The sequence below is a fragment of the Dasypus novemcinctus genome, chromosome 3 (genome assembly GCF_030445035.2).
Source record: "Dasypus novemcinctus isolate mDasNov1 chromosome 3, mDasNov1.1.hap2, whole genome shotgun sequence".
NCBI classification, from domain to species: Eukaryota; Metazoa; Chordata; class Mammalia; order Cingulata; family Dasypodidae; genus Dasypus; species Dasypus novemcinctus.
Genome location: NC_080675.1, coordinates 121,528,856 through 121,551,896, shown reverse-complemented (window position 1 = coordinate 121,551,896; position 23,041 = coordinate 121,528,856). Strand labels below are relative to the sequence as shown.

General features: G+C 34.9%; 1 protein-coding gene across 1 annotated transcript in view; it reads left to right on the top strand.

The window, feature by feature from the left end:
- Positions 1-23,041, top strand: part of FAM227B (family with sequence similarity 227 member B) — a 276,142-nt gene that overhangs the window by 99,021 nt on the left and 154,080 nt on the right. The window contains exon 11 of the mRNA XM_058294176.2: positions 2,663-2,800. Coding sequence (XP_058150159.1) covers positions 2,663-2,800 — 138 coding nt within the window. The remainder of the gene's footprint in view (positions 1-2,662; positions 2,801-23,041) is intronic.

Genomic DNA, 23,041 nt, shown 5'->3' with positions numbered 1-23,041 from the left:
ATCCGGTTACATTTTTAAACTTTAAGTTTATGGGTTTATATAGTTACAATAATGTAAATACTGATCAATTCATCCAATGAAAATTATACTGCTTTTGAGATTATGTAAAGGATAGAAAATGAGTGTTTGTGGTGTCAACAAGGAAATAAACTAAGCTACAAGGCAACAAAGGCATTTATCTGAGGTCTTAGAGGATCACAGATTCAGACAGCAACCCAAATAGTGTCTTTCCTTGGCATTTCCAGACAAGGGTTTTTTAAAGAAAAAGTTTAGATAAATTGTTTGTGGTTGGTGGATATTTGGGGTATTCCAGTTGTCCTTCAGATTAGATAGCCAACTGAGTTCTTTTCTGTTTTATTTTATATGTCTGGATGTCCTTGGGGTTTTAAGGAACACTGCCACTGTGGTTTTGCATACTTTGGCAGTTTGAAATATCTGGCTGATGTTTGCCTAAGAGTGGTGTTCAGAATGACTTTCCAACTCCATTTTAAATTTCTTAGCCATAGTAAATAACTCTATTTGTTTTATTTCTTTTTACAGTTCTGTTGGTGGTAGAGAAGGAGTGAGCGATTGCTAAATTTTCATCTTCCCTAGGGGGAAGTCAATAAATAATGCCTAAATTTAAATCATCAAGAAGTAACAATATAGCCTCTTTTTTTTGTAGGATATAGATGCATATACTATCCATATGTGAAAGTTGTTTCTGGGATTCAAGATATCATGTTGGACTTAGGAAACTATTGTGTTTTGTAATATTTGACCCTTTAAATTATGTCTGTATAAATTTAATGAAATAAGAATATTTCTTTATATTCTAATTGAATATTAAAATAGTCAATTAACAGGTAATTTCAAAGGTATTTTTGGGGTTCAACTACTTTGATTTGTATGCTATTTGTTTCTAACTCCTGTATAGTAAAAATTTCCTAGGAAACCCTGGAATAGATCCTTCCAAAGTTTAATTTTCTAAAAATTGTCAATAGTAAAGATATAAAGCCCTTCATTTGAGGGTTGTGGCCCTATATTAGTTCTATTCTTTGGAACAATTCCAGCTTAGTGATTAATTTGAATTTGTTATTTGTATATCATATTGGAATGCAGTCACAATTCAGTGGTTAATTTGGAAAAGAAGCAACAGGGAAACTAACTTATTTTAAGTGTTTATGGACCATGCACTATGCTAAATAATTTCACATCTGACTTGAGGGAAGGCAGAGACTATGTTGAATTGAATTTTGTGTCCCTTGTGTCAAGCACATCATTTAGTACATAGTAAGCCTTCAAAAACATTTGTTGAATGAATCAATGGGTTATTTCTCTTTATACATCAGTACCAAGTAGGGTAATCCTCAAAAATGTAAAGATTGTTCAATTGTAGACAATATATCAATAAGCACTCAAATAAATCAAACTAAATGCTTCTTAATATTTTATCTAGTTTAAATAGTGGCTAATTATATCTGAAAACATTTAGAAAATTCTAATTTGAGAGCTCAATATAGCAAATAACCCTTATTGAACACTTGCTACTGAAAAAATATTAGTTCTATTTATGACTATGTCAATATATAGTAATAGTGGTAATAATATTAAATCATATTTGTGTAGTGCTTTGCCATTACTGAACACTTTAACATGTTATTTCAATTGCTTTCATAACAACTGTATGAAGTACACAAAGGAATTTTTATTATTCTAATTTTTATTGCTGAGGACGTTGATGTTGAGAGGTTAAATGACGTATCCCAACTCTATATAGCTTAAAGCAACAATGACTTTTTTAATGAAATTTATTTTTATTACTTTTTGGGTAATATAAGTGATTGATATATGTTGTAAAAATTTTTGAAGAGACAGATAGGCAATTAAATAGAAAAATCAATAGGGAAGTGACTGTGACTCAACCAGTTGGGCACCTGCCTACCACACAGGTCTTGGGTTCAGGTTCTGGTGCCTCCTAAAAGAAGACAAGCAGACACACTCCCACTGCAATGAGCAGATGCCACAAGTCAGCAGATGCTGCAGCCCTCAGGGAGCTGATGTGGCTCAGGCTGTTGTTCACTCACCTCTCATATGAGAGGTCCTGGTGTCTCCTAGAGAAAGCAATGCAAACAATGAGCAGAAAGACAAGAGAACCATCTGGGGGAGGGAAGGGATAATTAAAGAAAAATTAAGTAAATAAAGAAATCTTTAAAAAAAAAAACCACAATAATCACTTATACTCAGAGACCCAGGTAAAATTGTTACTCACATAAAAACAGGGGTTTCTTTCTATGTTAATACATATTTACAAGACTATTTTAATGTCTACTTAATATTCACTGTATGGATGTAATATTGTTAGATATTTAAGTCCTTGCCAAGTTTTTGCAATGATTAATTTCTTCTTATGACCATTCATGAACTTGGCTAATTTCTTTTTGATAAATCATATCTTCGTTTTGTACTCAGCTCTTCTGACCATAATTACTTAAAAAGCACAGGTTCTGAGTCAGAAGATAACATTGAGTTTTGGCTGTTTTCTAATTCACTGTTTTACATTATAAGATGATAACACCTGTATATTGAAGTACTCTCTCTTGAACTTGAGGCTGAAAGTCCTTACAAGTCTCTTGTTCATAATCCTAATTTCTTTGACTAAATGTACATTTTATTTTAACAGGTTTAAAACCTCAGAAAGGCTTTTGGAACCACTGGAAACTGAAAGGACTCACCAAAACAACCATACACGGTAGCAAAAAAGTACCTCGAAAATCTGAAAAGGAAATTATTGTAAGCAGTCAAGAACGCATAATGGGTAGTAAGTAAATTCTCTGTAACCTACAGAAAGAAATAGCCAAAATCAATGGTATTAGGTTATTTATTAGCCATAATTTTCTAAATATTTTTCCTTTGGTAGAGATTTTTAAATACTTGATTTATAAATTGGTGTTATAGTAGTTTGAATGTTGCATCACATTTTATTTTTTCATTGTAGAGTGATACGTGCTTAAGTTATTGTTTCCATTTGCATGTTATTGTATTTTTAAAATTGATTTTTAGGAATTCTTTTTATGTATACTGCAAATATTACTCTCACTTTTAGATGTTTTGCTAACTGGTTCATAATGTGTCTTGCCATAGATAAAGTTAAAATTTTTTATTCAGTAAATTATTTTTTTTAGTGTTTCAGTCTTTTGGCATGTCAGGACTTTCTTACATTAGATTATTAAAATATCTACTTGGGAAACGGACTTTGGCCCAGTGGTTAGGGCGTCCGTCTACCATATGGGAGGTCCGCGGTTCAAACCCCGGGCCTCCTTGACCCGTGTGGAGCTGGCCCACGCGCAGCGCTGATGCGCGCAAGGAGTGCCGTGCCACGCAAGGGTGTCCCCCGCGTGGGGGAGCCCCACGCGCAAGGAGTGCGCCCGTGAGGAGAGCCGCCCAGCGTGAAAAGAAAGAGCAGCCTGCCCAGGAATGGCGCCGCCCACACTTCCCGTGCTGCTGACGACAACAGAAGCGGACAAAGAAACAAGACGCAGCAAATAGACACCAAGAACAGACAACCAGGGGAGGGGGGGAAATTAAATAAATAAATAAATCTTTAAAAAATATATATATATATCTACCTGTATTTTTATCTAGTGCTCTTTAAATTTTCCATGCTTGATTTAATCAATCTGGAATTTATTTTGTTATAAGGAGGGTGATTAGATTCAAGTATGTTTTTTCCAAGTATTACATTTAATCCAAGTAGATTAAATAGCCTATTTATAGACTATTTGAAATATTAATTCCCTTGGATAAAATATTTTTGTGTTCTCTCCTGTTCCCTTGAGCTACATGCCAAATTTCTCACCAGGACCAAACTTCTCAATTACTCTACATTAATAAACTCTACAAGGCAAGTTTATTTCTTTCTTTTCCATGCTGTATCTCCAATTCCTAACATAGATATGATGCTCATGTCTCATTTCTGAATCTCTGGGAGAAGAGTGAGACCAGGGCTCAGATATTTTGAAGTTCCCCAGACAATTTCAAAGTTAAGAACTACAAATGTAGAGGAAAATGTCTTTACAAATTACTCCTAGAAATAGGCTAAGAAATAAGAGGAACTAACCTACTCAGCCTACTCTTCTGGAAGCTGGTCTTTAGTTGATTTCTGATTTTAAAATTCATTAATTATTGCTCTTTGGATTTCTGTACTTTGAACTTAGGGAATCTCTGTTTGAGCTATGATTTTCACCACCTTTGTCCCCATAAATATAATCCTATATGATTTCTATCCTTTAGTACTTACTTGTTATTTCTTGTTTGCTAATGACATCCTTTGCGATTTTCCAGAATGTCGTTTGTATATTTTATTTTGGGAGACTTTTCAAGGGATTGTGAATGGAAAGGGAGGTAGTCCACTATCTTGTTCCATTCTTGCATATCTGTTTTCACTTCTTGCCCTCATGTGTGAATAAAAACTTGGCTGAATATAAAGGAATTTTACAGAGATTTTTATTTGGTTAAAATTTTAACTTAAAAAAAGTGAAAAGAATACTACAAGGAACTCCCATATATCATTTTCCCACTGTTTCAGTCTTCAGGGATGTCAAAAGCAATATACCAGAGATGTACCAGGCTTTTACAATGGGGATTTATTATCTTACAGGCTTACAGTTTTGAGGCTATGAAAAGTGTCCATACATGGCATCATCAGGCAACACTTTCTCCCAAAAGACTGGATGCCAGGAATCCTGGACTCCTCTGTCACATGGCAAGGCACATGGTGGCATCTGCTGGTTCCCTCCCTTCTCTTCTGTGTTTCACTGCTTTCAGCTTCTAGCTTCCTTGGCTTTCTCTCTCTCTTCATCTGAATTTCATTCTTTTATAAAGGACTCCAATAAGAGGATTAAGACCCACCCTGGGCCATACCATATTGAAGTAACCTAATCAAAATGTCCTTAACTGAAGTAATCTAATCAGAATGTCCTACCCACAATAAGTGTATACCCACAGGAATGGGTTAGCTTTAAGAACATAATTTTCTGAAGTCCATATAGCTTTAAACCTCCATGCCCACATTCACTAGTTGTTTATATTTTTTGCCCTTTGCTTATCATTCTCTATTCTTTTTTTGTGTAAGCATTTACAAGTCACAAATTTCCATAAGCACTGCTTTAGGTGCACTCCACACACTTAGTTATGTTGTATTTTCATTAACATTTAATTCAAACTATTTTCTTATTCCCAATTTAATTTCTCCTTTATATAGAAGTGTGTTGTTTAGTTTCCAAATATTGGTGACATTTCTTGATATCTTATTGCTACCAATTTCTAACTTAAAACTATTTTGGTCCAAGAAAATACTCTGTAAGATCTTTTAAAATATATTGGGACTTGTTTATGGTCTATATGGTGAATGTGCCATGTGCACTTGAGAAAAAAAGTATATTCTGAAGTTTTATAATTCTCATGTAAATCAAAGTGGTTGATAGTTTTATTCATATCTTCTATATTAGGGGTGAGCAAACTACAGCTTTTGGAACAAATCTGGTCTGCAGTATGTTTTTTGTTTTGTTTTTGTTTTTAATATTTATGGTCTTTATTGAATAATCTTTTCTTTCTTTGGTTAAAGTCAATAAAAAGTCATCTCTAAACTTTTCAGTCAAAGTAGAAACATTTCATTAAAATACAAGGTCATCAAGCTGTTTTGTTTTAATTAGAGAAGTTGTGGGTTTTCAGAACAATCACAAATAAAATACAGGATCTCCTATATCACCCTATTATTAACACCTTGCATTGGTGTGGAACATGTGTTCAATTGATGACAGTACATTTTTATAATTGTACTGTTAACTATGGTTTAACTTAGGGTTCACTGTGTAGTGTGGTTCCATTAATTTTTTTAAAACTTTTTGTTCTATTACCATATATGCAACCTAACATTTCCCCTTTTAACCCATATCAGATATATATTTCAGTGCCGTTAATTATGCTCACAATGTTGTGCTACCATCACCATCGTCTATTACCAAGACATTTCCGTTGTTCCAAATAGGAACCCTGTACATTTTAAGCCTGACTTCCCCTTTTCAGGGAGGGGGGGGGGTCAATTACACAATTTTAAATCTAGACTGAGGAAGCTAAGTGCTGCCCCAATAGAAACCCCGTTTTTTTTATTCTCCCTTTATTTTATTTTAAATGTTACATTAAAAAAATATAAGAGGTTCCCCACATATCCCCCATCACCCTCACGCCACTCCTCCCACATCTACAACCTCTTTCATCATCATGGGGCATTCATTGCATTTGGTGAATACATTTTGGAGCACTGCTGCACCACATGGATAATGGTTTACATTGTAGTTTGTACTCTCCCCCAGTCCACCCAGTGGGGCATGGCAGGACATACAGTGTCCAGCATCTGTCCCTGCAGTGCCACCCAAGACAACTCCAAGTCCTGAAAATGCCCCCCACATCATGTCTCTTCTTCCCTCTCCCTACCCTCAGCAGCTACCATGGCCACTTCCTACACATCAATGCTACAATTTCTTCTACTACTAATCACAATAGTTCTATAGTAAAATATCTGTAAGTTCACTCTAATCCATACTCTATTCCTCCATCCTGTGGACCATGGGATGGTGATGTCCACTCCACCTCTATATCAAGAGGGGGCTTAGATTCTGCATGGATGATGGATGCAATTCTCCTACTTGCAGTTGTAAGCACTCTTGGCTCCCGGGTGTGGTGGTTGACCTTCATCACCTCCCTGTTAGCTGACCAGGGTAAGTCCAATAAACCAGAGGGTAGGAATTGCAAGTCTGCTGAGGCTCAGGGCCTGGCTGTCACATGGACAGTCCAGAGATTCAGGTCTCCTGAGTATACACCAACCTCAGCACCAACCACAGGTGGAGTAAAAGCTAAAGAGGCATGTGTAGAAAGGTCATATCTGAGTCCAACCCCATCACGCTCAGGAACACAAACTCCAAAGAGGGCCAACTGACATGGTGCTGAACTCCAGAGGCATGTCCCATGACCATGGAACCTGTGGGTCTCTTTAGCTCTCAGGAGAACCAGTACCTGGGCTTCTATCTACTTTGGCTGTCTCTGGGACCCTGCTGAGGCATGCGTAAGCATGACCCCTCTGATGACCTCCCGACTCCTTTTTGGAGACTCACAGCCATATAAACTCATTTGTCCTTTCCATTTCCCCCTTTTATTCAAGGTCAAAAAGCAGTTTTTAACACCTGATATTACATGAAGGCTGAGATATTCTGCTGGTTTGAGTTGACCCTTTTATTACATCATCAGCTCGTGTTTGGTAGTAATCCCTCAGTGTCAGGGAGGCTCATCCCTGGGAGCCATGTCCCATGCTGGGGAGAAGATAATGCATTTACATGCTGAGTTTGGCTTAGAGAGTGACCATATCTGAGCAATGTGGAGGCTCTCAGGAGGTGACTCTTAGGCACCCTGCAGCTCTAGAACTACTTCATATTTCAGGCACACAGGCTTTTAAGCAGAGTCATCCATATCAAGGGCTCATTGTTGGATCATCCTTCTTTTTTGGTCTTTGCCATTGCACTTGGGGGATTGTTGCTGTTCCATTGGGGAATGTGATAGATCTCCCCTGGCTAGGAACTCAGCACTCCTTCAGTAGTCGTTTTTAACTGTAACCATTATGAGAATATCCAAACATTTTTATGTACCTGTATACATGCCCTGGAGAATTCCCTCCTAACCATGTGCCCCCCATCGATAACACCCCACACCAGTGTTCCTCCCTGACATAGTTGAACCTCTTTGTGGTCCAAAACTTCTTCAAAAATGAAACATAATTTATTGCCATGTTCCATTGATAGTAAAATGGAATATAGTGATGGGTTTAAAGGTTAGCTATAGAATACATACCAATTTAGAAAAATTAAAGTAAAAATAAATTGGGGTATCAGAAAATGAAAAAATGAAAAAGCTTTGTTTTTGAAAATTTGCCTTTCATTGCTGCAATAGGTATTTCCCTGTATCTACAGTGGCAAGGCAATTGCTTTCATTTCTTCCTCAGTGTCTACATCTTTTCTTTTCCTTTTTTTTCTTCTAATTATTAGTTTTGTCTTCACAAAAGTTTTAGATCACAGTAATTCACATATATAATATAGGGTACTACCACATATCCAACATCAAACACTTTGTCCCTTCCCCCAGCAATGATATTTTTACTTGTTCATATTATATTTGCTGCAGATGATGTACAGATATTGAAACATAGCTTTCAATCAAGGTTCCATTTTGGTTTACATTATGGCCATTTTTAAATGTGGCCCATGAGCTAAGAATGGTTCTTATATTCTTAAAGGATTGTAAAAAGTGACAACAAAACCAAACATAACAAAGAATAATATAACACAAAACTACATATATCCTGCAAAACACAAAATATTGACTATTTGGACTTTTACAGGAAAAAATGTTCCAGCCCCAGTTCTATATCCTTACTGATATTTTGTTTAATTCTTCTCTTGATTACTGAGAGGGAATATTAGATTTTCCAACTACAATTGCAGAATTGTCTATTTCTCCCTTAATTCTGGTGATTTTTGTTTTATATACTTTACATTATTAGGCACATACACATTTTAATGTTTTTCCTTTAATTATTTTGAAATTTCTTTTTTAATCTCTGATATTGTCCCTTGTCTTGAATTCTATTTTGTCTGATATTAATGTAATCACTTCAGATATCATATGCATGTGGTTTGCATTGTTTTCCTATCATTTTATTTACAACTTGTTTGTGTTATGTTTAAAGTGTAGTTCTTTTTTTTAAAGATTTATTTATTTATTTCTCCCCCCTCCCTCTATTGTCTACTGTCTGTATCCACTCACTATCTTTTCTTCTGCATCTGCTTGTATTCTCATTGGAGGCTCTGGGAACCGATCCTGAAACATTCCAGAGTGAGAGAGAGACGATCATTCTCTTGCACCACCTCAGCTCCCTGATCTGCTGTGTCTCTCATTATCTTTCCTCTGTGTCTCTTTTTGTTGTGTCATCTTGCCATGCCAGCTTTCCATGTGGGCCAGCACTCCTGCATGGGGCAACACTCCTGCGTGGGGCAGTACTCCACATGGGCCAGCTTGCCACACAGCCCAGCTTGCCTTCACCAGGAGACCCTGGTAGATGGGAGCCCAATTGCTTGAATAACATCTGCCTCCCATAAAGTGTAGTTCTTGAGAGCAATCTACATTTGGATTTTGCTTTTTTATTCTGTCTGACAGTTTCTTTCTTTTCATTGGAGTGCTTACTTAATTTAATGCAATTACTGATATAGTTGGTTTTATTTCTACCATATTTCTATTTGCTTTCAATTTTTCCCATCTATTTTTTGTTTCTATATTTCCACTTTTCTATCTTTTTCAGTTAATCAAATATTTTACTATTCTATTTTAATTCCTCTATGGGCTATTTAGCTATACCTCTTTGTATTTTTTGAGGTTGCTTTAATGATTACCAAATGAATCTTTAAATTATCAAAATGATACTTAAATTTAATATTGTCCTACTTCACTAAGAATGTAGAAACTTGGAGCAGTATAGTTACATTTACTCTCCCCTTATCCTTTGTGCTATTATCATTATATATATTATATCTATATAAATAATAAACCTAGTTTATATAATGTTATTTTTTCTATAAATGATAACTTGGCTTTTTCAGCTTTATTGTGGACTAATTGAGGCACAATATACGTATTTTAAATGTAAAACTTGATGAGTTCTGACATGTTTATAAACTTGTAAAGCCATCATAGCTCTAAAGATAGGGAATTTATCCATAACTTCCGAAGTTTCCTCATTTTGTTTCCATTCCTTTTTGTCACTTTTTGTCACTCCTTGTTGTCCCAACCCCAATTCCTAGGTAACAACTGATATGCTTTCTGTCACTAGAGGTTGGTTTGCATTTTCTAGAATTTTATTTAGATGGAAGCATAGCATATGTGCTCTCTTTTCATCTGGCATTTTTCATTCTATGTAATTATTTTGAGATTAATTCATGTAGTTGCATGTATTAATAGTTTGTTATTTTGTATTGCTGAGTGTAGTCCATAGTAAGAATAAATATACAATTCATTTATCCATTCACCAGCTGATGGACATTTGCATTGTTTCCAGTATTTGACTATTAACAATTAAGAAACTATGAATACTCATGTGCATGTCTTTGTATGGATATGTGATTTCATCTCTCTTTAGTAAATATCTAATAGTAGGTGGCATGATAGGTGTACAGTAGGTGTATGCTCAACTTTTTAAGAGCCTGCCATACTCTTACCTGAATTGGTTGCATGGTTTTACATTCTTACCAATATATGAGTTCTAGTTACTCCACATCCTTGCTAACACTTGATATGGTTTCTTTAATTTTATCCATTCTTCACTTTTATCCATGTAGTTGTATCTAATTGGATTTTTACATGAATTTCTCTAATGACTAATGATGAACTTCTTTCCAAATGCTTATTTCCCATCTTTTTATTTTCTTTTGTGAAGCATCTGTTCAAATATTTTTGCCTTTTTTAATTGAGTTGTCTTATTGAGATTTTAGAGTTTTTTAACTATATACTAGATACAAATTATTTATTGGATATATGTTTTGCAAGTATTTTTCCAGTCTGTGGCTCACCCTTTCATTTTCATATCAGTGTGTTTCAAAGAGCAAAATTTATTATTTGGTGAAATTCAATTTATCAAAATTTAAAAATATAGCCTGTGCTCTTTTGTGTTGTATTGAAGGATATTTTGTCAAACCCTATTTCACTAGGATTATCTCTGTTTTCTACTAGAAATGTTATAGTGGATTACTTTATATTTTACAGTTTTAGCTCTTACATTTAGGACTCTAAATTTGAGTAATGTATGTAAATTATGTGAAGTAAGATAATGATTATTTCTTTACATACTGTTACAGCATGATTTGTTGAAAAGATTATCTTCTCCCCATTGAATTGTCTTAGAACCTTTGTCAAAAACTCTATAGAGACAGAATTAGATTAGTGGTTATTTTAGGACTGGGGAAGGATAGAGAGATTGAGAGGTGACTGCTAAGGGGTATGGGGTTTTTCTTTTTAGAGTAATGAAAATGTTCTACAATTGGTTGTGGTGATGAATGCACAACTCTGATTATACCAAGAGCAAGTGACTGTACACTTTGGATGGACTGCTTGATGTGTGAATATGTCTCAATAAAACTTCTTAAAAAAGAACTCAATTGACCATATTTGTGGGTCTCTTTTTGTATTCCCTGATGCCAATACCAAACTATTTTGATTACTGTAGTTTTATAATAGGTCTTGAAGATGTTCTACAAAATTATTTTGGCTATTCTAGATTCATTGAATTTTCATATAAACTTTAAAATTTGCTTGTCAATTTTTAAAATACATTCTCTGGGATTTTTAAATTGTGATTATTTGAATATATAGCTCAATATAGAGAAAATGGACATCCTAATGATGTTGAGTTTTCCAATCCATGAACATAGTATAACTCTGCATCTATTTATTACTTCTTTAATTTCTTTCAGCAATGTTTTCTATTTTTATTGCACATGTATTTCATGTCTCTGTTAAATCCTGCTTTACAAAATATTTTAAATATCTGATTGTTCATTGCTAGCCCTTAGAAAACAATTTTTAAATATTGATTTCATAGCCTATAATCTTACCAAACTTATTTATTAGTTCTAGTAGCCTTTTTATAGATTTGTAAAGATTTTCTTCATGGATAATCATGTCACCTGAGAATGAAGAACATTTTACTTCTTCATTTCTAATCTATATGCTTTTATTTATTTTTCTGGCCTATGCCCAGGACTTCCAGAAAATGTTGAATATTCATAGTGAGAGTGGACATCTTGCCACATTCCTTATCTTTTAAAAACATTAGGTCATTTACTTTTAAGTAGTTTTTTGGCTGTAGGATTTTTCAGACTAAGGTAGTTCCATTCTCATCCTAGTTTACTGAAGTTTTTGTTTTTTAATCATGAATAGATGTAGGATTTTGACAAATGCTTTTTAGCACCTATTGGAAAGAACAGGATTTTTCTTCTTTAGTCATTTAATGTGATGAATTACACCAATTAATTTTTCAAATGTCAACTCAACTTTGCATTCCTGGGATAAATCCCATTTGGCCATGTTATATTAACTTCACATATACTTCTAGATTCAGTTTGCTAAAATTTTGTTGTCTTTTCCTGTAATATCATCTCATTTTAATATGTAATGACTCCTCCTCTTAGTTTTCCTAAAAGAGTTTCTGTAGAATTGGTTTTATTTCTTCTTTACATATTTGATAGAATTCAACAGTGAAACCCTCTGAGCTTGGAATTTTCTCTATGAGAAGAAGTTGATCTACAAATTTGACTTCTTTAAAGGATATGCGGCTTTTTGGGTGATCAGTTTCTTCTTGAGTTTTATGTGGATTTTTATTGTATTCTTTTCATTACATTTGAGTTTTTTCTGGATGTAATACAGTTATTTAGAAATATTTTGATTAATTTGAAGCTTATTTTGAAGTTTCATTAGGTGAGACCAGAGCGGCCTTTTGTCTAGATCTCACTCACCTCACCCACTGAGGCAATACCTTTCTTTGTACTCTACCCCATACCCTCCCTATGCGAGCCTCAGTCATTTTTCTGCCTGTTCTTTCTTATAGTTCCTTATGGCCTCAGTTCCAGATTCAAGGATAACACTTTGCATATCTCCAGAGTGCTCTCTCTTATAGCTTGCTCCTCTCCCATATTTTAACCTTTGAATTTCAGCATGCTTTGCCCTTCCTGAATTCTAAACTTAATTTCCTCAATTCATTCAGATCATGGGTTCAGTTTGGGTTGCCACTCCATGTATTGAGACCTGAAAATTCTCTTTTTGCCATAAACTGGGACAATGAAAGCACTCACCTCATTTGTTTCTCTTTCCTTTGTGATCAGTCTTTGGTGGCTGTTGTCCAATAAGTGAAAATTATTGTGCCATATATTTTGTCTAGTTTCCCACTTGTTTAAGACAGAAGAGTAAACTTTGGTCGTTGTTACTCATCATAGTTAAAAGTAGAAGGGATGACATGTATTTTAAAGAGATTTAAAAACTTTTTAAAAAGGTTCTTCTATATTTATTCACATATTTGCCATTCCTGTGTATTCATTTCTTGTTGTAAATAGTAGTTTCTATCTAATGTTATTTTCCTTCCACATGAAAACTTCCTTTTAGCAGTTCTTTTAGTTCAGATCTGCTGGCAATGAATTATTTCAAGTTGGTTTATCTAAAATACCTTTTTTTTGCCTTTATTTAGAAGGATATTTTTCCTGGATATAGACTTCTGTATTGACTTTTATTTTCTTTTAATATTTTAAAGACATTTTTCCATTGTTTTCTGATTTGTCTTTTTTCTGATGACTAGTGTTGGAGATTTGGGCCCGAAGGGTATCGGGAATGAAAGAAAGAGAAAGAAAGAGAGAGAGCTGGGATCAGGGGGCCTGCAAGTAGAGACTCATCAGACAACTTTTTGTTTACAAGGGGCTCTATATATACCCCAGTCTACATGAGAAGCAGCAACATGCAGTTAACTATCAGCATTACTCATAGTCTAAGGAATTCAAAAAATCTTATCTCAAGGTACAAAGTCTAAATGTTCTATTTACTACAAAAGGTATGTGCTCATCTTTTCTTTCACCCTTTAACAGCTTCATCCTGTTTGCCAGGAATTCTTTTTTTTTTAAAGATTTATTTATTTATTTATTTCTCTCCCCTTCCCTCCCCCCCCCCCCCCACCGAGGTTGTTTGTTCTCTGTGTCTATTTGCTGCATCTTCTTCTTTGTCCATTTCTGTTGTTGTCAGCAGCATGGGAATCTGTGTTTCTTTTGTTGCATCATCTTGTTGTGTCAGCTGTCTGTGTGTGCAGTGCCATTCCTGGGCAGGCTGCACTTTCCTTCATGCTGGACAGCTCTCCTTATGGGGTGCACTCCTTGTGCATGGGGCTCCCTATGTGGGGACACCCCAGTGTGGCATTCCTTAGGTTGCAAGTGTAGCCATGGAAACAGCACATCTCTCCTTGAGAGACCACTGTGCCTCAGTTTCCAACATTTCCCCCTTTTTGTTTTAGTCAAGGTGATCGTGCCTGTCTTAGGTTGCTCTCCTCTCAAGAGTCTTACCTGTCATTGACTACCAGCCAAATTCTTCGACTTGGGGAAATTATTGAAGTGCTTTTGCATGTCCCATGGCTGTCATGCTTTGTGATTTTCTTCGAAAGCACTGTCCAGCACAGGCGAGAATCATGAGCAATAGAACAAATATGATTAGCCCTATTCCTAAAGCTGATAGGAAATGCTGTGATTTCCACCAATTAACTGGGTTCAATTTTGTAATATGTGAAATCATATCTGAGAAAATATCCTTATCATTTGCTACATGAATTTGATTATGATGCATCTCTAATATTTTCCTTTGTAATTCAATTATTTCCAGAGAGATATTACTTTTATGACCTAATAAATTATTCTTAATTTTTTCCATACTGATGAATTATATGCAAGCAGAGTTATACAGAAATTACTTTCATTCCAATCACACCTCAACTCCCTTAACAAATTTAATATGTAACAGCTGATTCCAAATTGATTATTTAACTCGATTATTTAACTGTTCATATATATGCTCTTGACTATTCCACAAATCACCAGCACCTTTATGCCAATCATGCACTCATTGTTGTGCTTGTACTTTCATGTAAAGCCACCATAGCAGTAGCAGCAGCTGCAATGATCCCAGTCAGTCCCAAAATGCTTATAATAAGCACTCTAATAAAGCATTTAGTCCATTTCAAGAATTCTTATGCAGCAATAGTTGACTTTCAGGAGACAACTGCCAGATCCACATCATTCTCACAGGTATCTAGATGCCTTTTCTTCTTCTGATCGTCGCTATTGTTTCTCCATCCTGCAACACACTTTCTGATAGACATATATACAATGCACCATTTTCATAAAACAATGAGTCATTCCTAATCATTATCTTACCAATTATGAAAACAAATGGCTCTCTAACACAGGCTTTAAAATGATATGTTTGATTAAGCGTCAAATATCGTCCTGTCTTATTTATATTTCCCAACCATTCATAAGTAAGGGCAATTCCAAGAAATATTTTCCACCAATTCTTTTGTAGGTTATGACTATGAGTGTCATTAGCCCAAGGGGCCAGTATCCATTTTCCTTTGTAATATTAGCAGTTCCTGCCACAATAGCATAAGGAGAGGACACACAGGCCCAAAGTCCATAGGCAGACACAACCTGCAAGTTCACAGTTCCAGGATTTATAAAGTTAACGTGATGTGTGGCAGCAATTGCCACAGGTCTCAGTGAAGTATTTTAACCTCCAGCCATATTTCCATTTTTCCCCCTTTTTGTTTTTGTAAAGTAATAAATACAGCTCGAGTGGTTTTTTGTTGTATATTACTCCCAGAGGGTTTGAATCGTATTTCTGAGGGCTCATTCCTCTCAAGAGTAGGAGGGATCTGATGTCACAGTCATTGAAGTAAGCATAGAAGGAAGTTATGGGGGATGTCTATGAGCTGTTGGTGAGTAACAGGCAGCCAGAACTGCTGGGTTAGGCACCACAAGGTTTGGTACTCACGATGTTTGCCTTTCAGTGGAGCCATTTTTGCCTTTTCTCAGGTTTCAGTGGTAGGGCCCTGGATCTTCACAAAGGCATCTGCGTCAACAGTCCTAAAAGGGATGTTAGTGGGGTGGGCAGGGACATGACACACAGTCACCTGTTGCTATTAGCAGATATCCTGGATGCTTTTTCATAATCTGAGGGTGATTTACAACAGTCCCTCATTTCTGCCTTGCTTTTAGTATTTGCCATCCTCCCCTGGATAGGGATGGCAGTCTTTAGAGTGACCAGACACTTTTGGGTTAAGTCTTTCACGTTTAGCCGGACCTCCCATGCTGCACACAATTGCTTTTTTATATTTTGCTTTTGACCTTTTTTCAGAATTGTGATTAAAATCCAAGGGGTACTTGTTTAGAATTTTGCTTTTGCCACAAACTCCACCCAAAGCTAATATTGGTGCTTGCCACATCCAATTCATAGGCTAAGTTAATGTCCACAATCTACCTTCCTTTTATTATTACTTAAAGCAGCTTGCTGGAGGTTTTCCTACTTCCATGAAGGACTTTTCCCAATTAATACATACAATGGTTTTAATATTTGAGCTAAATGAGGGATGAAAGATTTTTAGCACTTCAACAATATCACAAACTCTATTAACAGGAGAAAACATTGCACTTTATTAATTAAAACAGAGGGCATAATTTTATCCCACCCAACCAAACAACATTTAGGAATTTAATAGAGCAGCAGGGACTTTGCAGCTTGTCCCAATTGTTTGCCTAGTTCAGGCTCTTAAGATAAGATACTATTGCCTCTGATGTTTTTTTTCATTCTGAAAAAAGGATTACTGGTTAACGTAATGTCATCAGTAGCATTTCAGCCACCGATTTTTTTCTATGCAGTCATATTATTATCACCATGCCAGTACAGATGGCTGGCCTATGCACACAGCCTTGGGGAGGCACTGCAAAAATCTGTTGTTGATTTTTTTACAGGTAGGAGAATGCAGGCTGGCTTGACTTGCCTAAGGAAATACTAAAAAAGTCTTAGCAAGTTTTAAAACAAAGTGATAGTGACATTGTTGGATATTAGTTTTTTGCAACAAACTAGCAATATTTGGGACTGCTGCATACTACAATGGTGTTACTTTAATTTACGATAAGAGGTTGTTTCTGTGACACACTTTTATATTAATTAAAATCATAATTAACCATATTGTATATTTGTTTAATATTATGTTGAAATATTGGCAAATTTATACACTCTTAAGCATTCATATGAAACTTTTACTCATACAACTTTAATTAACAGAGGGTTAAAAAATCCTGTTAATTTTATAACACCTTTAAACACCTTCCACTTAACGTATAATATACTAAATGATCTCAACTATTTAAATTTTCTTTCATGGTAAAAGAACAAATTTCTTATAATTAGTTTGAAATAAAACTGCTTTTCAGGATTTGATTTTTAGAAAGCAGGTTTGAACATTATGTTCCTTTAAAAGAGATAAGACCTTTTCTTCTTCAAACACTGAGGAAATGATGAGGTTAAAGCACATGAAGCTATTTTGATAAAATAGACTTTCTTTGTATACTGACTATTTAGGATAGAAACTTTTACCAAAACAGACTAATGACTTGAGAGACTTTGAAAAAACAAAATTTTTAACTTTGCATTAGTATACTACTTGATATTAAAGCTTTTAAAACTTTATAGATAGACCCATCAAATTTTATTTAACTTTAACCTATAAAATTTTTTATTCACGAACCTTTTACACTTTCTGTATTTATTCAGGTTTAGTCCCACATTTTACCTTTTCTTAGTAACCAATTATTTTATTTGCTTTTGGTCATTTTCTGGTACATTCAAATGGTTGTGTTTTTTAAAAATATTGTGTCAAGTGTTTGTAATTTTTGTGTGTAAGATAGTTAGAATTTAAATATTTCATTTAAATATTTCTTCCTTTAAATAAATAATAAAAATATTTAAATAAATAGAAATATTTAAATAAATATAAACACATTAAATACTGAGTTAACTTTCCAATTTAAATGTCAATAACCTGTTTCCTTTAAAACTATTCTTATTATTTTCTATTATTTAATCTAGTACAGAAGTCTAAAGCCAGTCTATATTTTTCTTCTTTTACAGTTTATTTTGAGGGTTTTGTTTTAACTTTTTTTAAAATTAATTAATTTATTTATTTCTCTTCCCTTCCCCTCCCCCACCCCAGTTGTCTGTTCTCTGTGTCTATTTATTGCTGTCTTCTTTTGTCCGCTTCTGTTGTTGTCAGTGGCACGGGAATCTGTGTTTCTCTTTGTTGCGTCATCTTTTTGTGTCAGCTCTCTGTGTGTGCGGCGCCATTCCTGGGCAGGCTGCACTTTCTTTCGAGCTGGGTGGCTCTCCTTACAGGGCTCACTCCTTGCGCGTGGGGCTCCCCTATGCGGGGGACACCCCTGCGTGGCACGGCACTCCTTGCACGCATCAGCATTGCACATGGGCCAGCTCCACACTGGTCAAGGAGGCCCTGGGTTTGAACTGAGGACCTCCCATGTGGTAGACAGACGCCCTAACCACTGGGCCCAGTCCACCACCTGTTTTAACTTTTTTATTAAGATGTTTCCAAGATTTTTATATTTGACTTTAAAATGTTTAAATGTCACTGTAATGTATCCTGACAATTACAGTTTTCATAATTTTTTTCCAATGCTAGAATTTATTTAGAATTATTGGATCTCCCCAGGCTCTGCACAGACCTGATAAAGTTCTTAGCTAAATATTTGAGATATAGAAACACACATGACCATACGAAGAGGAAGTAGATGTGCCAGTATTTCATAGATTTAAGTAAAAACACGATTGAATGCCTCCCCTGACATTGAATAAATAAAATCTATAGGGAAAGGTCTCATCCTGTTTTCACTTAGTGTACATTGACATACTAAAAGTTATCTTCTGCTGCAGCATGATTATTGAATATATTTAGGGATCAATTGGGGGGATGAAAAGAACACCAGCTCTACTCATTTGGTAAACACTGAAATGGCCCTGGGGGTTGGGGTGAAAGCAAGAAATGGAAGTCCCTAGGAAAGATCATAGTATTCTATATCATATTTTAGTCCCGACAGGGGCTTGCCAATTTACCAGGTGTCCCTGGACCGTAGAGGCAAAAATGACCTGAAATAATCCGATCTTTTCATTGAATTTCCAACTGAACATTTCATTTCATTGAAAATATTTCTTTTCCAAGTAAGTTTCTGCCAGTGGAGATGGGAGTCAGTCAAAATCTTCTCCTATGTACTTTCCCATTTGATTATGTGATCATCAAAGGCTTTTTAAAGAATTCAATCTTATTTCACTAGCTTCAGATATAATAGCACTTTTTATATTTATTTTCTAGTGCTGATGCAATAGTGATATTAATAACAAACAAAATAGATTTTAAATGCAAAACAGTTATAAGAGATGAAAATGGTCATTATATATTAATAAAAGGGACAAGAAGAAATAACAATCATAAATATTTATGCACCTAACCTGGGTGCTGCAAAATATATGAGACATACACTGGCAAAACTGAAGGGAGAAATGGATGAATCTACAATAATAGTGGGAGGCTTCAATACTTCACTCCCAGCATTGGACAGAACGTTTGGAGAGAGGATCAATAAAGAAACTGAGAGCTTAAATAATAAGGTAAATGAACTAGACCTAACAGACTTACATAGAACATTACACCCCAAAACAGCCACACTACACATTCCTCTCATGTGCTTATGGATCTTTCTTTAGGATACACTATATGTTGGGTTACAAGACAGGCCTCAATAAATGTAAAAAGATTGAAATCATATAAAGCACTTTCTCTGATCATAATGGAATGTTGTTGAAAATCAATAAAGGTGGAAAAAAGAAAAACTTACAAATATAAGGGGATTAAAAAACACAAATAATCAGTGGGTCAAAGAAGAAATTGCAAGAGGAATCAGTAAATATCTTGAGACAAATTAAAATGAGAACACAGAATATCAGAACAAATGGGATACAGCAAAGGCAGTGCTGAAAAAGAAACATATAGCCTTCAATACTTACATTAAAAAAGAAGAGCTAAAATCGAAGACCTAATTGCACACCTGGAGGAACTAGAACAAGAACAATAAACTATGCCCAAAGCAAGCAGAAGGAGTGAAATAACAAAGACTAGAGGAGAAATAAATGAAAATGAGAGCAAAAAACAATCAACAAAACCAAAAGTTGGTTTCTTAAGAAGATCAACAAAATTGACAAATCCTTAACTAGACTGACAAAAAAAGAGAAAATACAAATAAAATCACTAATGAGAGGGGGGACATTACCAATGACCCCACAGAAATAGAAGAGATCATAAGATGATACTGTGAACAATTGCACACAACAAACTAGACAACATAGATGAAATGGACAAATTCCTAGAAACACATGAACAAACTACACTGACCCTAGAAGAAATAGCACATGGCAACAAATCAACCACAAGAGATTGAAATAGTCATAAAAACCTCCCAAAAATGGACCAGATTCCTTCACAGGTAAATTCCACCAATCATTCAAAAAAGATCTAATACTAATTTTGCTCAAACTCTTCCAAAAAAATTGAACAGGAAGGAACACTACCAAACTCATTCTATTAAGCCAACATCATCCTATTATGTAAGCCAGCCAAAGATACTATGAAAAAAGAAAATTAAAGACCAATTCCTCTAATGAAAATAGATGAAAAGACCCTCAACAAAATACCTGCTAACCAATCCAAAAGCACACTGAAAGAATTATACACCACAGACAAGTGGGTTTTATCCCATGCATGCAAGGGTGGTTCAACATAAGAAAATTAACTAATATAATAAACCACATTAATAAATTAAAGAAGAAAATAACCTGATCATCTCAATTGATGCAGAAAAGGCATATTATAATATACAGATGCTTTCTTCATAAAAAAAATACTCTGAAAAATAAGAATAGAAGAAAACTTTCTCAACATGGTAAAGTGCATATATGATAAACCACAGCTAACATTGTACTCAATGGTGAAAGACTGAAAAGTTTCCCAATGAAATTGTGACTAAAATAAGAATGCCCACTATCACCACTGATATTCAGTATTGTGCTAGAAGTTCTAGTTAGAGACAGTAGGCAGAAAAAGAAATAAAAGGCACACAAATAGGAAAGGAAGAAGTAAAACTTTTGCTATTAGCTGGTGTTATGATCCTATACTTGGAAAACCCTGAAAAATCCACAACAAAGATAATAGAACTAATAGAAAAGTTCAGCAAAGTGGTGGGATACAAGATTAAAATGCACAAATCAGCATTTCTATATGCTACTAATGAGTAATCTGAGGAGGAAGTCAGAAAAATACCTTTTGCAATAGAGACCAAAATAATAAAATATTTAGAAATAAATTCAATCCAGGATATAAAGCACCTGTATTCAGAAATCTACAAAGCAGTGCTAAAAGAAACCAAAGAAGACCCAAATAAATGTTCATGGATTGGAAGACTAAATATTGCTAAAATTTCATGTCTACCTAACCTGAATTGTAGATTCACTGCAATTCCAATAAAATTTCCAACAGCCTTTTTTTTTTTACAAAAATTGAGAAGCCCATTATCAGATTTATTTGAAAGGGTAAGGGGCCCTGAATAGCCAAAAATGTCTTTAAAAAGAAGAAAGAAGTAGGAGGACTCTCACTTTCTGACTTTAAAGCATTTTACTTAGCTTCAGTGGTAAACAAACAAAAAACAGCATGGTACTGACATAAAGATATATATATATATTGATCAATGGAAGAGAATCAGAATTCAGAAACAGACCCTCACGTCTGTTGGCAAGCAATTTTTGACAAGACTGTCAAACCACCCAGCTTGGTCAGAACAGTCTGTTCAGCAAATGGTGCTGGGGGAACTGGATATCCATCCTAAAGTAAGAAGAAAGACCCCCTATTTAATACTTTATACAAAAATTAACTTAAAATGCATCAAGGACCAAAATATAAAAGCTAGAACCATAAAACTCCTAGAAGAAAATGTAAGGAAACATCAACCTGTTGGTAGGTGGCGGCTTCTTAAACCTTACACTCAAAGCATGAGCAAAGAAAGAAAGAAATAGATAAATGAGACCTTCTCAAATGCAAATGACTTTGTTAAGAAGTGAAAAGGCAGCCTCATTGGGAGAAAAGTTTTGGAAACCACATATCCAATAAGGGCTTGACTTCCATGTTACAAATAGAGATCATGCAATTGAATGATAAAAAGACAAGCAACCTAATCAAAATGTGAGCAAAAGACTTGAACAAAAATTTTTCCAAAGGAGAAATATAAATGACCAAAAAACACATGAAAAGATGGTCAACATCACTAGCTAGTTGGGAAATGCAGATCAAAACTACAATGAGATATCATTTCATACCTTACAGAATGATCATTTCAAAAAAACAAAATTATGAGTGCTGGACAGGATGTGGAGAAGTAGGAACACTCCTTCACTGCTGGTGAAAATATAAAAGGGTGCAGCCTCTTTGGAGGACTGTTTGGTGGTTCTTAGGAAGCTATATGTAAAACTGGCATATGATCTAGCAATCCTGTTACTAGAAATATATTCAGAAGAAGTGAAAGCAAGGGCCTGAAAGACATTTGCAAACTGATATTCATAACAACATTATTCAACAAAATGTGGTATATACGTATGCTGGATACTATTCTGCTGTAAGAAAAAATGAACTTGGGAGGCATGTGACAATATGGATGAACCTTGAGAATATTATGTTAAGTGAAATAAGCCAGATACAAAAGAAAAAATATTGTATGGTCCCACTAATATGAACTAAGTAAGATGAGTAAACAATGTAGATAAACTACAGAGCACAGGTTACTAGGAGATAGGAAGTGGGTTGAGAAGGGTGAACTGATGATGAATGTATGTAAGATGTTTAATAAGGGAGACTGTAAATGTGGGAAATGGTTAGAGTTGATGGTAACACATAAGCATCGCTGCTGATTTGTAAATGTGATTGTGGCTGAAAGGGGTAGTCTAGGGAGGTTAATGTCAATTGAAAGAAAGCTAGAGGATAACCTAGAGATTATATAATAGTGATTTTGGTGGTGGATGATGGATTGTGCTTAATAGTACAAATACAAGAAATTTACTCTAAACAAGTTGTTAAGAATATGGAGATAAATGCAAAAATACAACAAATGTAATTAATAAATGGACTAGCGTTAACAGTAATATTGTAATATTTTTGCAGTAATGGCCAAGAAGGCACTATATCAGTGCTAATGGTCAATAATGGGGGAGTGGATGTAAGAGGAAAAATTAAAAATGTACATTAAAATTTAGTCTTATTTCACTGGTTGCA